Source organism: Leucoraja erinacea, chromosome 4 (genome assembly GCF_028641065.1).
Source record: "Leucoraja erinacea ecotype New England chromosome 4, Leri_hhj_1, whole genome shotgun sequence".
Taxonomy (NCBI): Eukaryota; Metazoa; Chordata; class Chondrichthyes; order Rajiformes; family Rajidae; genus Leucoraja; species Leucoraja erinaceus.
In genome coordinates, this window is record NC_073380.1 from 87,625,807 (window position 1) to 87,641,190 (window position 15,384).

General features: G+C 40.7%; 1 protein-coding gene across 3 annotated transcripts in view; it reads left to right on the forward strand.

The window, feature by feature from the left end:
- LOC129696661 (zinc finger protein 236-like) overlaps positions 1 to 13,440 on the forward strand; it is a 142,417-nt gene extending 128,977 nt beyond the window's left edge. For 2 of the 3 annotated variants that reach the window (XM_055634752.1, XM_055634753.1), the window contains exons 28-32: positions 2,805 to 2,939; positions 4,717 to 4,914; positions 7,465 to 7,594; positions 10,598 to 10,774; positions 11,831 to 13,440. In XM_055634752.1, coding sequence (XP_055490727.1) covers positions 2,805 to 2,939; positions 4,717 to 4,914; positions 7,465 to 7,594; positions 10,598 to 10,774; positions 11,831 to 11,961 — 771 coding nt within the window. In that variant the 3' untranslated portion in view covers positions 11,962 to 13,440. The remainder of the gene's footprint in view (positions 1 to 2,804; positions 2,940 to 4,716; positions 4,915 to 7,464; positions 7,595 to 10,597; positions 10,775 to 11,830) is intronic. The other variant, XM_055634754.1, reaches the window with a different exon arrangement.
- The last annotated feature ends 1,944 nt before the right edge of the window (positions 13,441 to 15,384 follow it).

Below are 15,384 nucleotides of genomic sequence, written 5' to 3' on the forward strand. Positions count from 1 at the left end.
CACAGCTATGCACTCTAATGTTTGCCATTGACATTTGGGGTCTGACTTATGAATACATTAGCATTTATGACAGGCTTTACTGGGCTGTGATCTGTATACTTTACTGCACAGCTTGTCCTATATGGAATATAACTATAATAAGGGCGGCACAGTGGTGGTGTTGGTAGAGTTGCTGCCTCACAGCACCAGGGTTTGATCCTGACCTCGGGAGCTATCTGTGGAGTTTGGACCTTCTCCCTAAAACATAAAACCAGTGTGAATGGATGATCATGGATTGGTGTGGGCTGTATCTCCAAAACGAAAATAAAACTAAATGTAATATCAGGAAGGAGCAGCACAGAGTTGGATGATCAACTGAGTAGTGGAGCTTTATAGTCAATAAAAGATCATTACTGGTTTTAAACTTTCCAGATTTTTGCAGTTTCCTTTGATGTTCCCAACATCCACATTAAGTGCCCTAAAATATGTATAAACAGTGGTTTCATGTATTTGGTTCTGTTGGTAAGATTTTGTGGCTTTCGTGCCTTCATTTAGCAGACGTGAGATGGAAGCAAATTTCCGTGGGCAATTACATTTAAGGTGAGTGTTCTGCTGCCTCTCCTGATTGATGGAGTTGATGGCTTTAGTAAGGTTGAAAAAGGCCCTTTGCAATGGTTAGTGCTGCTTCCACTGTACCTCCAGATGGACAAAATCCACACTACGATTTGGGGAGCGTCTTTCCTGCTGCTGGGAGAAGGGAATAGATCCTAGCAATGACATTCTTTCTGACAGCAGGAAGTTACTTAAATTAAATTTGCCACCTTTTGTTGAAGATGGCAATGATTATGGCATCTCAAAGGTCTATTTTCATGTCCTCATAAAATGGGAAGCAAAGAAAACTACAGCTAACCACAAACTTGTCCCTGATGTGCAGCTCTGACCTCTCAATATAAAGGTTTCAGGCAATACTCTGGACCTCTTCTCATCTGGGAAACCACTGCTTTGTGAAAATGGATATCAATTATGAAACTTACCTCCAGTATGGTTGACTGTAATCCAGGATGGTTAATGATCAAGACTTTGAGCTTAGCACAAAAATTATGCAGCAGTGCAGTGATTCATAAGGTATCCAAGTCATAGACTATGGGAATGATCTCTGGAGAGATATCACTGGTGCTATCTCCACAAAAGCTTCCCACTTTACTGGCAGGATAAGCAAAGAAAAGTTTGCATCCGCTATAAGTATAAACATTCTCAGCATTGAGGCCTAGTTACGTTCAGCAAGCTCCTTATTTTGTGCCAAGATCACACTTATTGAAAAAGGCATTTTATTTATCACCAGATGATCCAAGGAAAATATTCAAGATAACTTTCAAAGCCTTTTTGGAAACTATGCGGTACTCCCACTCACTCCTGAGAACCCTTGGCCCGTGACTGTATAGTGGACAAGGACCATTCGGGATGATATAGGATCTTAAATCCGTTTGCTTAAGCACACAAAAGGTTGGAGTAACCTGGACTCTCTACTCGCCCATTCCATTGGGCACATTCTGTCCCAATTGTAGGAGAGACTGCAAGCCTCCCATAAGCCTCAAAAGTTATCTCACAATATTAGAATGGGAACAAGCCACTTTTGATTTGGAGGGACTGCCTAAGAAGTAAGAACTGCAATGAAATCATTGCACAAATGCACTGGTTCCAAAGCATTTTACGGATCTGAAATTATCAAACAAAATTTGATTCTGAATGGCAAGGAGATGATATAAATCTTGGCATGGGGTAGGATTTCAGGAGAGTCCTTGAAGAGAGGATTAACCAGAGAGATTGCTAAATTGCTCTCAGAAAAAGTGGCTGGTGGGAGAATGGTGCAATTAATGGTCATGTGTGAGAGAATAGATCACAGGGAAATGTTGGGGGGGAGGGGGGAAATGGAATTGATGATGTGAGAGCCAGAATTGGCTCAAGAGCCAAATGATCAGCTCCTCCTATGTCATTAGGAAATATGAAGCTTTGGACTAGGGCATCTGTATCAGGGATACCTAAAATTCAAAATTGGAGGAATGTCAAGATCTTGGAGCGTTTAGTCTAGAGACGGTTACAAAGATTGGGTGGGTTGATAGAGAACTTAACAGAAGAATGAGAATTTAAAAATTGAGTTGTGGCTTAATGTGTATTGAATGTGTTAATAAACTGACCTTGTGAAGCATAGACACATAGAAAATAGGTGCAGGAGTAGGCCATTCGGCCCTTCGAGCCTGCACCGCCATTCAATATGATCATGGCTGATCATCCAACTCAGTATCCTGTACCTGCCTTCTCTCCATACCCCCTGATCCCTTTAGCCACAAGGGCCACATCTAACTCCCTCTTAAATATAGCCAATAAACTGGCCTCAACTACATTCTGTGGCAGAGAATTCCAGAGATTCACCACTCTGTGTGAAAAATGTTTTCCTCATGTAAAGCATGTAAAAGAATAGAGATGAACTGAAGATAATTAACACTTTAAAAGCTAGGAAGTAAAAATATCTAATTTTACGAACATTGGGGATAATATAATGACACAAAAATATTACACGATTGAGTAATATTAATTCATTGACTGCGACAACTCACCTGCAGCGAGATTTAGTTGTTATCGGCATTTTAGATTATCTGTGAACTATCTTTAAAATAATTTATTTGTGATTCCTTAATTTTGCAACTTTATAAATGTAATTTGCCCACTGGATTAAATACACATTTTTAAGCTCTGGAGAAATAGCTAATATTTTAATGTTTGCAATGATGTCTGATAACATTGTCCCCTTCCCTCTTGAGAAACAGGGGCAGCAATTTCCAACAGTGGTTCCTGATTCAGCTTTGCCAAGTCAAACAGCATCAGAACATCCACAAGTCCTGCTTGCGAGTCAGGATCCACAGGACTCAACTGATGCACAAGAGGAGGCTGCCTCATATCAGGTACACACAGTGACATTATCATACATCACAGTAATCATTCATTGAATCCAGTAGGTCCATACGGGCCCCTGGAAAAACACTACCAGCACCTATCTTCTTCCCAAGCCTTGCAAGTTTTTCTTTATCAAACATAGAAACATAGGGTGCAGGAGTAGGCCATTCGGCCCTTCGAGCCTGCACCGCCATTCAATATGATCATGGCTGATCATCCAACTCGGTATCCCAACCCTGCCTTCTCTCCATACCCCCTGATCCCTTTAGCCACAAGAGCCACATCTAACTCCCTCTTAAATATAGCCAATGAACTGGCCTCAACTACTTTCTGTGGCAGAGAATTCCACAGATTCACCACTCTCTGTGTAAAAATTGATTTTCTCATCTCAGTCCTAAAAGACTTCCCACTTATCTTTAAACTGTGACCCCTTGTTCTGGACTTCCCCAACATCGGGAATAAGCTTCCTGCATCTAGCCTGTCCAAGCCCTTAAGAATTTTGTAAGTTTCTATAAGATCCCCCCTCAATCTTGACACAGGAAACATTTGAATTCCTTTCAATTTGAGTTCCCGATGTTGGGGAAGTCCAGGACAAGGGGTCACAGCTTAAGGATAAGGGGGAAATCCTTTAAAACCGAGATGAGGAGAACTTTTTTCACACAGAGTGGTGAATCTCTGGAACTCTCTGCCACAGAGGGTAGTTGAGGCCAGTTCATTGGCTATATTTAAGAGGGAGTTAGGTGTGGCCCTTGTGGCCAAGGGGATCAGAGGGTATGGAGAGAGGGCAGGTACGGGATACTGAGTTGGATGATCAGCCATGATCATATTGATTGGCGGTGCAGGCTCGAAGGGCCGAATGGCCTACTCCTGCACCTAATTTCTATGTTTCCACAAGTTGTAATTGAATCAGTCTCTGTCACTCTTACAGGCACTGCACTTTATTATAACTTGCTGCTTGAAAATATTTCTTACCTTGCCTCTGGCTCCTTTGTGAATCACCTTAAATTTATTTCCACTGGCCACTGACCCTTCTGGCAATAGAAACAGTTATTCCTTTTTACTCTACTAAAATTATTGAAAATGTGAACCCTTCAATTAAAGTTCCTGTTGCCCTCACTGTTTCAGGAAGGATAATTCCAGCATGACTAGGAATCTTTCAATATCTCACAAGCATTTCAAACACCTACCTCTGTAGTGTGAGAAAGCAACAGACATTTAGAAAGCAGGGGTTAGGACAAAGGTGAAAGGTGAAGCAATGCTATTTAGTAGTAGACCAAGGAAGAGCGGCCAGACTCTCCTCTCTGTTATTCAGCAATTCCTTCTGATACTCTCTGGGATATTCTCCTGTGTCAAATAATTGGAGTTATCAATACCTGAGTTATCAATATCCTAGAGAAATGTGAAGGTGTAGAACCTGAACCTGACATAGGCTTAAGGTGAGGGGGAAAATATTTAATAGGAACCCGAGGGGTAACTTTTTCACACAAAGGGTGGTGGGTGTATGGAACGAGCTGCAGGATGTGGTAATTGAGGCAGGTACCATTGCAACATTGAAACATTTGGACAGGTACATGGATAGGACAGGTTTAGCACAATATGATCTAATCGCAGGCAGGTGGAACAAGCGTAGAGGGGACTTTCTGGTCACTATGGGCAAATTGGATCGAAAAGTGTTTTCCATGCTATATGACTGTAGGACTAAATTATGTCATTTGTGTTTTGCTGTGACCCTTGTCAGAACAGTATCCATCAAAAACTGATTTTATTTGTGCCATTTTGGTATAGGTACCTGATACAGCGATAAGTCTTACGGAGGACAGTCAGACAGATGATGAAGGCCAGATAAATCACTGTCCCAATTGTAGCCAGGGCTTCTCATCTGGCTCCATGCTCCGTCGACATTGCCGAGAAGCTCACGGGGAGGAAAGAGTCCACGTATGCAATATCTGCAACAAAGCCTTTAAACGAGCCGCACATCTCAAGGTAGATTGATGAAATGATTGTTGACTATTAAGGTTGCAGCTCTAGTTTTATTGTCTTTGTTTGGGCATTGCCCATGCTTGTGGTTGGATATCCTGAAAATTATAGCACTAGAATATCGACTTCATTTCCTTAACCAGTTATTCAATTATATTTTCACATTTCCTTACGGCATAGAAGGAGGCCTTGCAACCCATCAAGTCTGTGGCAGCTCTCAGAGGATTCTGATTCCCCCACTTATTTCCCTATAACCTATTATCTCACCAGCTCAAGGATACCCCCCTGATTCTAATACCACCCCCAACACAAGAGGTAATTTACAGTGGCCAATTCATCTACTCAATTTGTACAAATCTTACTCTCAGTTTATCACCTCGCATTCCCATTACCTCACCCCAGATTCCACTACCTTCCTACATACTAGGGGCAATTTATAGCGGCCAAATTAAATGCCAACTCGCTCCTCTTTGGGATATGGGAGGAAACAGGAGCACCCAGAGGAAACACGCGATCACAGAGAATGTGCAACTTCACACAGCAGCACCAGAGGTCAGGATTGAGCAAAGTTGCTGTGGGCATGAAGTGCTATTTGCTGCACCACTCTGCTGTCTGATATTTCAAGGCACCCTCTCATCGGTTTACCACAGAGATTGAAATATGTGGGTTTCTGCAAACTTAGGTAATTTTCTCTGGTCCATTGGAAGGGTGACCCGAAAGAAGTTCATAAAATCGAGAGGCATAGTTAGGGTAGATACTCAGAATCTTTTTTTTTTTTTTTTAAAGGTTGGAAAAGTAAAATTCAAGAGGGCATAACTTTATGGTGAGAGTGGAAAAGAATAAAGGTGATTTACAATGCAAGTTTTTTTTTAACTGGCTGACAGGCCTAAAAAGTGCTACTGGGTGATGGCAGAAGCAGATGCAATCTGTGATGTTTAAGAGGCATTTAGACAGACATATGAAACATGCAGGGAATTAAAAGGTATGGATTACGTGCTGACAGATGAGATTAGTTTAATTTGGCATTTGACATTTGTTTGAACTTGAGCAGATAGGATGTGTCTGTACACTTCAGAATTTATTATGCTACTACCACCAGCAGTTGTATCATCAATGAAGATATGTGAGCCGGTACCTTCAGCAGCCTAGGCCATAACACTCCCACCATCGTGTTTCACAGATGAGATGGTATGCTTTGGATCTTGGGCAGTTCCTTCTCTCCTCCATGCTTTGCTCTTGCCATCAGTCTTCGTCTCATCTGTCCACGAGACCTTTTTCCAGAACTGTGGTTGCTCTTTTAAGTACTTCTTAGCAAACTGTCACCCGGCCATTCTATTTTTGCAGCTAACCAAGTGTTCAAGTGAGTTTATTGTCATGTGTCCCTGTATAGGACAATGAAATTCTTGCTTTGCTAAAGCACACAGAAAATAGTAGGCATTTACTACAAAACCGATAAATGTGTCCATATACCATGATAAACCAGTAGTTTGCATCTTGCAGTGTAGCCTCTGTATTTCTGTTCATGAAGTCTTCTGCGAACAGTGGACATTGACAAATCCACACCTGGCTGCTGAAGAGTGTTCCTGATCTTTCAGGCAGGTGTTTGGGGATTTTTCTTCATTATAGAGAGAATTATTCTGTCATCAGCTGTGGAGGTCTTCCTTGGCCTGCCAGTCCCTTTGCGATTTTGACTTTCATTGGCACAACTTTGGACCTCATGTTGATAAACAGCAATAAAAATGTCCAAAGGTGATGGAAAGACTAGGTGCTGAGAGCTCTCTTATACCTGCATTAAGGAGGCATTTAAATACCCCTGAGCAAATAGAAACACCTTTGAAGCCTCGTGTCCCAAACATTATGGTGCCCTGAGATAGGGGATCTATGTATAAATACTGCTGTAATTTCTACATGGTGAAACCAACATGTATAAAAATACCCTTAAAAAAAATCTGACAATTTAGCCACATGTGATTTATTCATGTGTGTATATATTTATATAATGGTATATGGACACACTGATCTGTTTTGCAGTAAATGCCTACTATGTTCTGTGTGCTGAAGCAAAGCAAGAATTTCATTGTGCTATCAGGGACAATTGACAATAAACTCACTTGAACTTGATTTTATTTTTTCTATTACAAATCTCAAATTGCGGAGTACAGGGGCAAATAAATAAATGATGGGTCTTTGTCCCAAACATTATGGAGGGCATTGTAGATGTGGACCTGATAGTCAAATTGCACATGTATACTAAATGACTCTACAACTATGACAGAAGATTAAATGGAACCTTGCAGAAAGTTTCAAGATAAAAGGTTTACATAACAGTACATGAAGAAAATCTTTTCCCATTGGCAAGTGAGTCAATAATCAAAATTCAGGATTTAAGATTACTAACACAAGAACCAGAAAGGGGGTGAATAGAATAGTTTCCTTGGTGAGCTGCCAGTGAATGCTATTAAATATTTGTATTGCACATTACGAGTTCATGAAATGCATTTATTCATGTGAAATTTGGATGCACAAAAATACAAATGTATTTTCTTTTAATCATAGGACCATCTTCAAACGCACCAGCCGGGACCTTCTCCCAGCAGTCAGAAGCCTAAATTATATAAATGTGAATCATGTGACAAGGCCTTTGCCAAGCCAAGTCAACTGGAGAGGCACAATCGGATCCACACAGGTATTTGGATTAACATCCGTGGCTTTGACCAATGTACATGATGCGAAAATGGGAAATCTCTCTAAGACAATATCAAAATTTTTAATTTCTTTAAAAAAAATAGTTGAGAGAGATTTATTAGTGATATTGGTTATGAGTGGTTTTGATGGAAAGGAGGAGATATAACTGTTCTCACTGACTGTAGTTCCAATAACCAGATTTGAGCGAGAATGGGAGGGTTTTAGTAGTTGGTAGATTATCATAGTAATCATCATCATACTTTATTAGCCAAGTATGTTTTACAACATATGAGGAATTTGATTTGCCATATAGTCATACCAATAAAAAGCAACAAAACACACAAAATACATTTTAACACGAACATCCACCACAGTGAGTCCGCATTCCTCATTGTGATGGAAGGCAAAAATAAAGTTCAATCTCTTCCCTTCTTTGTCCTTCCGCGGTCGGGGGCCTCGAGCCTTCCCTTGTCGGGATGATTTTGGCTCCTGTAGCCGGCTGTCGGGCCCTCCGCATCGGGGCGATCAAGCTCCTACATCGAGGGGATCTAAGCTCCCCAGCACTGGGTGATCTGACCCCGGGTCAGGGCTGGTCGAACCTTCTGTGACTTGGAGCTTCCGGACATCAGTCTCTAGCCGAGACTGCGAACTCCTCGTTGGTAAATTCCGCAGGCCGTGGTTGGAGCATCGATCGCAGGCTTCGATGGTAAGTCCACAGCCCCGCAATGGGGCTCAAAGTCGGTCTCGAGCAAGGCCGCCAGCTCCATGATGTTAGGCCACAGAGCGACCGGAGATACGATTTAGAAAACAATCGCATCTCCCGCAAGGTAAGAGATTGAAAAAAGTTGCCCCTGACCCCCTCCCCCACCTTCCACATTAAACAAACCAGAGAACATTAACACATACTTTTTAAAATACACTAAAAATTACAAAAAAAAAAGAAAAGTCAGACAGACCATCGCTGACGAAGCCACTCAGTCTTATGCTTATGCCAGTGGCATTTAAAGCAGATTTGAGTAACAACTTTCAATGGGGAAGTGAATGTCAACTTTGCACATCTTAATTGCTTCATCTGAATTGCTATTTACGAGATGTAGGATTAAGGACAATTGCATCTGTCTAGACATTGTGTATAACTACTGTAATTGTTAGTAGTAAAAATAAAAACTGTTTCTTTGGTTTAATAAAAGTCTATTGTAATGTAACATAATTAGTAAAGCAGGATGAAATTGCATCTGTGTGAATAATTTGTAGTTATATTTTGGTTACTTTGGTCTATTTTAAAAGCATAGCATCTAATCTCTCTCCGTTCATTTCCTGTGCTCATTGCAGTAATCATTTAGATTAACTGGAGCACAATGAAATGAGTTGTATTTTCTGGACCATTTCCCCTGCAATCCTGTCAAATTATAACTATACAACATTATTTCTGTGTATTTTATAATTGGCAGCATTTAAAAATATATAATTGATTCCTAAATTATAGCAGATTTTATTGCATATATCAATCAAGATTCACATTGGTCACAGTTTTGCATGTATTTGCTAGACGTCTATTATTAAACAATGCTCCTAGTTCAGTGAGTTCTTAACACAATGTGAATCAACCTTTATTTGAAGAACCACCAGTGTAACAAAGTGCTTTTCCTTTAAATATTGTTTTTGCATAATGCAATATTCATCTTTCATATTTAAAACGGAGAAGAGTACAGCACAAGAATAGGTCCTTCGGTCCACACTGTTTGTACCAAACATGATGCCAAAACCAACTCTTGCCTGCCTGCACATAATTAATATCCCTCCATTCCCTGCCCATCCATATGCCTATCCAAAAGTCTCTTAAATGCCATTGTCATATCTGTCTCGACCATCACCAGTGCATTTCAGGCACGTAATACCATCTGTTTAAAAAAGGAACACCCCACACACTCCTCAACATTTGTCTACTTCCTTTAAATGTTGCTCCACTCACCTTAAAGGTATGCCCTACAGTATTTGAGTATCTAATATCCATCCTGGGAAACAATTTTGTCTGCCTTATGGTATCTATGTCTCTCATTATTTTATATACTTCTATCAGGTCTCCCTGAGCTCTCTTGCATTCCAGAGAAAACAATCCAGGACTGTTCAACAGCTCCTTGTAGCTAATACCCCCTAATCCAGGCATTATTCTGGTAAACCTCCTCTGCACATTTTCCACATCCATCCTGGAGTGTCCAGAAAATACTTCAAATGCAGCCGTACCAAATTCTTATTAACCTGCATCATGACATCCTGACTCTTATACACAATATCCTGACCTATGATGGTAGGCATACCGTATTCCTCTAGCCTGAATATTGACCTTCTACCACAACACTCTGTCCTCTAGCAGTAAGCCAGTTCTGAATCCATACGATCACGTTTCTGTTAATCCCATTCATTTTAATCTTCTGCATCAGCCTACAATGGGGGATTTTATCAAATGCCTTACTAAAATCTATGTAGACAACATCCATCACCCTACCCTTATCAATTAACTTCACCACCACCTCAAGATACTTAGTAAAATACGACCTGCCGTGTACAAAAGCATACTGAGTGTTCCTAATTAACCCATTCCAAATGGGAATAAATCCTATTCTGACGAATCCAATATCTTCCCAATCACTGATGAGGAGCTCACCGGCCTGCATTTTCCTGTATTCTCTCTAGTTCCCTTCAATAAAGGAAATTGCCCGATAAAATGGTAATGTAGGGAAGTTGTTATTTTGTGGTCCATCTCCTTGGATTCTTTCTTCAAATATGCACTTTGAAGAACTTTTGATGGTGAATAGACCTGGTACATCAACAGCAGCAAAGTTGAGTTAAGTTTCCCATTGGAAATGATGGAAGACCTTGTTTTCCATCAACATAGATTTAATTTCAACATAGAAAATGGTTAAAGTCTGTATTAACCGGAAGCTCAAAGTTTCGCTAAAATTTGAATGTTAATCATGAAAAAAGTATTTGCACTGTTTTGTAGGTGAGAGGCCATTTCAGTGCAACCTTTGTGAGAAAGCTTTCAACCAAAAAAATGCACTACAAGTTCATATGAAGAAACATACTGGTGAGAGACCATACAAATGTGAATATTGTGGGATTTCCTTCACTCAGAAAGGCAATATGAAGATACATATGAAGAGGGCGCATGGCTTTCCAGGTTAGTGATCATGATTGCATTATTAGGTATAAAGGTGTATGTGCTGCTCTAATGTGGGGTGAAGATCGAGTAGTTGGATTGCTTTTACCTATTGCTTCACAGGATCTTGGTGTCACTATCCAAATCAGTATTTATTATCCTTGACTGCAGAGTGACAATCACATTGTTGGGTCTAGTGTAATGTAGAGGTCAGGATGTGTAGGGAGGCAGATTTCCTTCCCTGCAATACAGTAGTGAACCAGGTGAATGTTTCTAGTAATCCAACGTTTTCATTGCCACAATTTCTGAATGTTTTGTTTCTTAAATCTGCAGTAGCCGGGATGAGATTTAGTTCAGTTTAGAGATACCGCGCAGATACGGGTCCTTTGGTTCATCAAGTCCACTAGCACTATCCTACGCACTGGGGACAATTTACAATCTTTCCCCAAACCAATTAATTTAGAAACTTGTACGCCTTTCATGTCGTCTAGGGAAGAACGTATGAATTCCGTGCAGACAGCAGCCATAGTCAGGTTCGCACCTGGGTCTCAGGCACTATAAGGAAGCAACTCTACCGCTGTGCCTCTGTGCCAACTCATCTCTTTAGAGCAATGGTCCAGGTCATTGGATACTAGCTTAATGACTCAACCATGCTGCTCCAATACCCAAACTAAAGTGCATACCCGTATAAGGATTATAAGTTAAATAGCTCTTGTGATGTGAAATTATGCTCTTGAAAGTTGACTGATTTTAAGTTCCAGATCTGGTCTAAATATTCCATCAGAGTATTAAAGTGAATGATGTGGCTGGAATACCCAGAGGTGGGCTGGAGGGAGGGAGAACTAGAGAGAGGAGCCTGGGATAGGCCCAGACTTGAGATACAGAGACAGCAACGGTGAGCAGTGGAAAAGGTTTGAGATGCCTTTTAGTTTGCTAATTCTAGTGTCTTAGATTGCTTGATGCCATCTGCTTGCTTCATTGGGCCCAGGACAACCACCCCTTCCATATCTTGGTTTGTTGAATAAGCTAATATCTAACAATTCTTTGAAATATATTTCTTCTCTTTTTCTCCATTAGGCAGTGGTCAGGACACTGGAAGCAGCCAAGAACAAGAGGGAGAAGATGCCAGTCGTGGTCTTGATCTCGTTGAAGTTGTACCAGAATCCTCCAATGAATGGCACTGTAGGATAGCAAATGTATTCCGCTAATCTGTACTTTTCCACTCCTGCTCCGTGTGAGTCCAAAGGTTTGATAGATGTTGATACTCTCAAGCAATGGATCTATATGTGGATTTATTTCTTCTAACCGTTGCCAGGTACTGAGAGTTTGGCCACCAACCTGGGTCATCAAAAAAGATGAAGTATCGCCGGGTTAGTCAAAGTACAAGTAATGGGTTAATGCAAGCTACTGACATAAAGCTAAAGGGCTAACATAATGAGGAACTCAGAATCTTTTCTTGCCAGCATGCAATGCTCAATATAATTCTGAAGCAAAAGCAGATGATCTACAAGTTCAGGAAAATGCAGCATTATGTATTGACTACCCCATTTTGAAGATTAATCACGATGGCACTTCCTTTCTTCATTCCAGCTGTTCAGGGAACACTTATTACAGTGGTGTCAGGAGTAGTGCTGAATTAAATTGGCCTGATCGTTCGTTCAGAATATTGCACAATGGGGAGCCAGGCGGCACATCCTCATCAGCTGACCATTTCATGGGCTCTCGCAGAGCTGTCGTATCACCAGAGAACTTTTTAAGTACCATCTGCCTGGCTACATACTGCAAGCATTTTTATTGGGCTGCAGTGTAATGACTTGTTGCCAGTATGACTGGCCTTCAGAACATAGAGTTATTCCATGAATCAAAATAAATGGCTGATAGTGTAAGGGTGAATTTTATTGCATTCCAAAGATTATTTTTGTAGATGTTCCCCACTTTACACAGAAAGCACACCATTTTGTGCATTTGGTAAAGTTGTAGTCTCTAAATAAGGGACTTGTACATGGGTGTGTGTATATATACATATATATATATTGTCTCTACGCCCAAGGTATTTTTTTGTTTGCACTGTTGTTACATGAGCACTTCTTTCATTAATGTATTTTTCTTAGTGTATTATATAGCAAGTGTTAATTTCCCCCCTCAAAAAGCCTTGTGCAACATTTATATTTGACTTTGGAACATCCCTGTAAATATCTGTGACATTTGTAATATCGGGTTGCATGTAAATATAATTAAGAGCATCCCGAGAGATAATCATAAGATGAGATTTTCATCAATCTCCAATGGAGCTTATTTTTTGTTTGAACAATATGTATATAGATTGTATAATTTGTCAGACAAGGGACATTTTTCTTTTTTGTAAGTATGTGTAATGTATTTAAAATCAAGATATTTGAAATAATACTATTGGTTTTTAATAATATTGTTTGTGGGGCTTTTATTATTTCAAGCGTGCAGTAAGTGAGCAAACCGGTTGATCTTACAGTGGCAACAAATTTCTCATGCTCCACCCAACTGCACCTTTACCAGGTTTTAATGGCCATATATCTGATCAGTGCAGTGGGCCACATGGTATGGTCATTTTGGTCATGCTCTTCACCTCAGCAAACCTCAGCGTGTTCAAGGCCTTGGTGGCAACATGTTTGCATCTTCCATGTCAGTGAGAATAACAAGACCACTATTTCTGAGTGTGGGGGATCAGTGAGTATGTACATGGCTGAGAGGGTCAGTGGATAGTCACTGTGCCTTCTGTTGGAACATTGGGGCAGGTAGTTGGGGCTGAGGATGGTTAAAGATTCAATTTTTTATTTCAATTTTAATTGTCATTGTCAGTGTACAGTACAGAGACAACGAAATGCATTGTCTTGAGGCTTCAGAGATTGATCGCTTGGCAAGGAAGGTTAAGCCCTCAGCTAACAAACAGTCATAGGTTCGGGATTGGAAGGTTGGAAACCTAGATGATTTTTTGTTCAGTTTTAATTTAATGTATTATTATTATTATTATTATTGTCACGTGTGGTGAGGTACAGTGAAAAGCTTTCGGTGCGTGCTCACCAGTCAGCAGAGAGATAATACAATGATTAGATGCATGATAAGGGAATAACATTTAGTGCAAGGTAAAGCCAGCGAAGTCCGATCAAGGATAGTCTGAGGGTCACCAAAGAGGTAGATCATAGTTCAGCACTGCTCTCTGGTTGTGGTAGGATGAAGCAGTTGCCTGATAACAGTTGGGAAGAAAGTGTCCCCGAAGATGGTGTTGTGTGTTTATTCCTCTCTTACATCCCATCTCTCCCCCCCCGCCCCCATCAACTAACCCAAGAGATCTCAGAGTTCTGTAGTGCCACCCTGGGACCAAGAGTAACACTGTATAGAGTGAAAAATGTATAAATGCTCTCTCCAGTATGGACCAGTTTCAATGAATTATTGGGGAAAGATCACAAATTCACCTCCCTTCCTTCTGATTTCATGCTCTCAGTTAATGGCAGTCTCCCAATTTTAATATCATATCGGAGCTTGCTTCTGCTTTTTGTGAGTGAATGTTCTACATGTCTACCATCCTCTGGAAAAGTATTTTCTAAATAACCAAACAGTGGTTGAAAGGTGATGTTTCACCTGAGTAGCCCCCCAACCCCCTCCCCACAATTTATCTCTCAAAAGAACCCATCAGTCTTAACAAGCCATAAAAATCTATCCAATCAATCCTCAATCTTCATAAATTGCAGAAAATTTACTTATTAGTATAATCTTTCCACGTTACCCAACCCGTGGAATTTTAAGGAAATTACATCACGTTTGTCATGATGTTTCTAAACTTTTGTTGATTAGTCAATTGCAGGATGTAAGCAGCATTGACAGAACCAGCTTTAATTGCCTATAAACTGTTCTTAAAAAGGTGGTAAGTTGTTATCTTCCAAATTTCTATATGACATGGAAGGAGGTCATTTTAGTCTACGCTGGCTGGCAGAGCAGTCTCATAACCCAAACTAATTTTCCTTGGAGCATATTCTTCCCAGATGTCCTGGAATTCTCTGCCACAGAAGGTAGTTGAGGCCAGTTCATTGGCTATATTTAAGAGGGAGTTAGATGTGGCCCTTGTGGCTAAAGAGATCAGGGGGTATGGAGAGAAGGCAGGTACGGGATACTGAGTTGGATGATCAGCCATGATCATATTGAATGGCGGTGCAGGCTCGAAGGGCCGAATGGCCTACTCCACCTAATTTCTGTGTTTCTATTTCCTTCAACCACCACCCACTCATCTAGAGAAGATGGCCTATTTACCATGACAAGTTGCGTAACAATCAGCTTGACTTTGGAAAGTGGGAGGAAACCAATCACAGGGAGAACATATGCACTCCACACGAACTGCACAAAAGTCAGGACTGTACCTGGATTGACAGAGCCCTGCTCATTGTGCTGCCCATTCGTAATCTGTTAGAATTCATTTTAATTAAAAGGTGCTCCCACAAAGCAGTTGGATAGAGTTCCATAATATGTATCCAAACTTTAGTGAAGGAACAATGATATACTTCCAAGTCAGGATAATGTGCGAGTTGGAGGGATTTTGCATGTGATGATTCTTCCATGTACCCTTAGCTACCTAGTTAGAAGGGGTGGTGGGAGTTTGGATG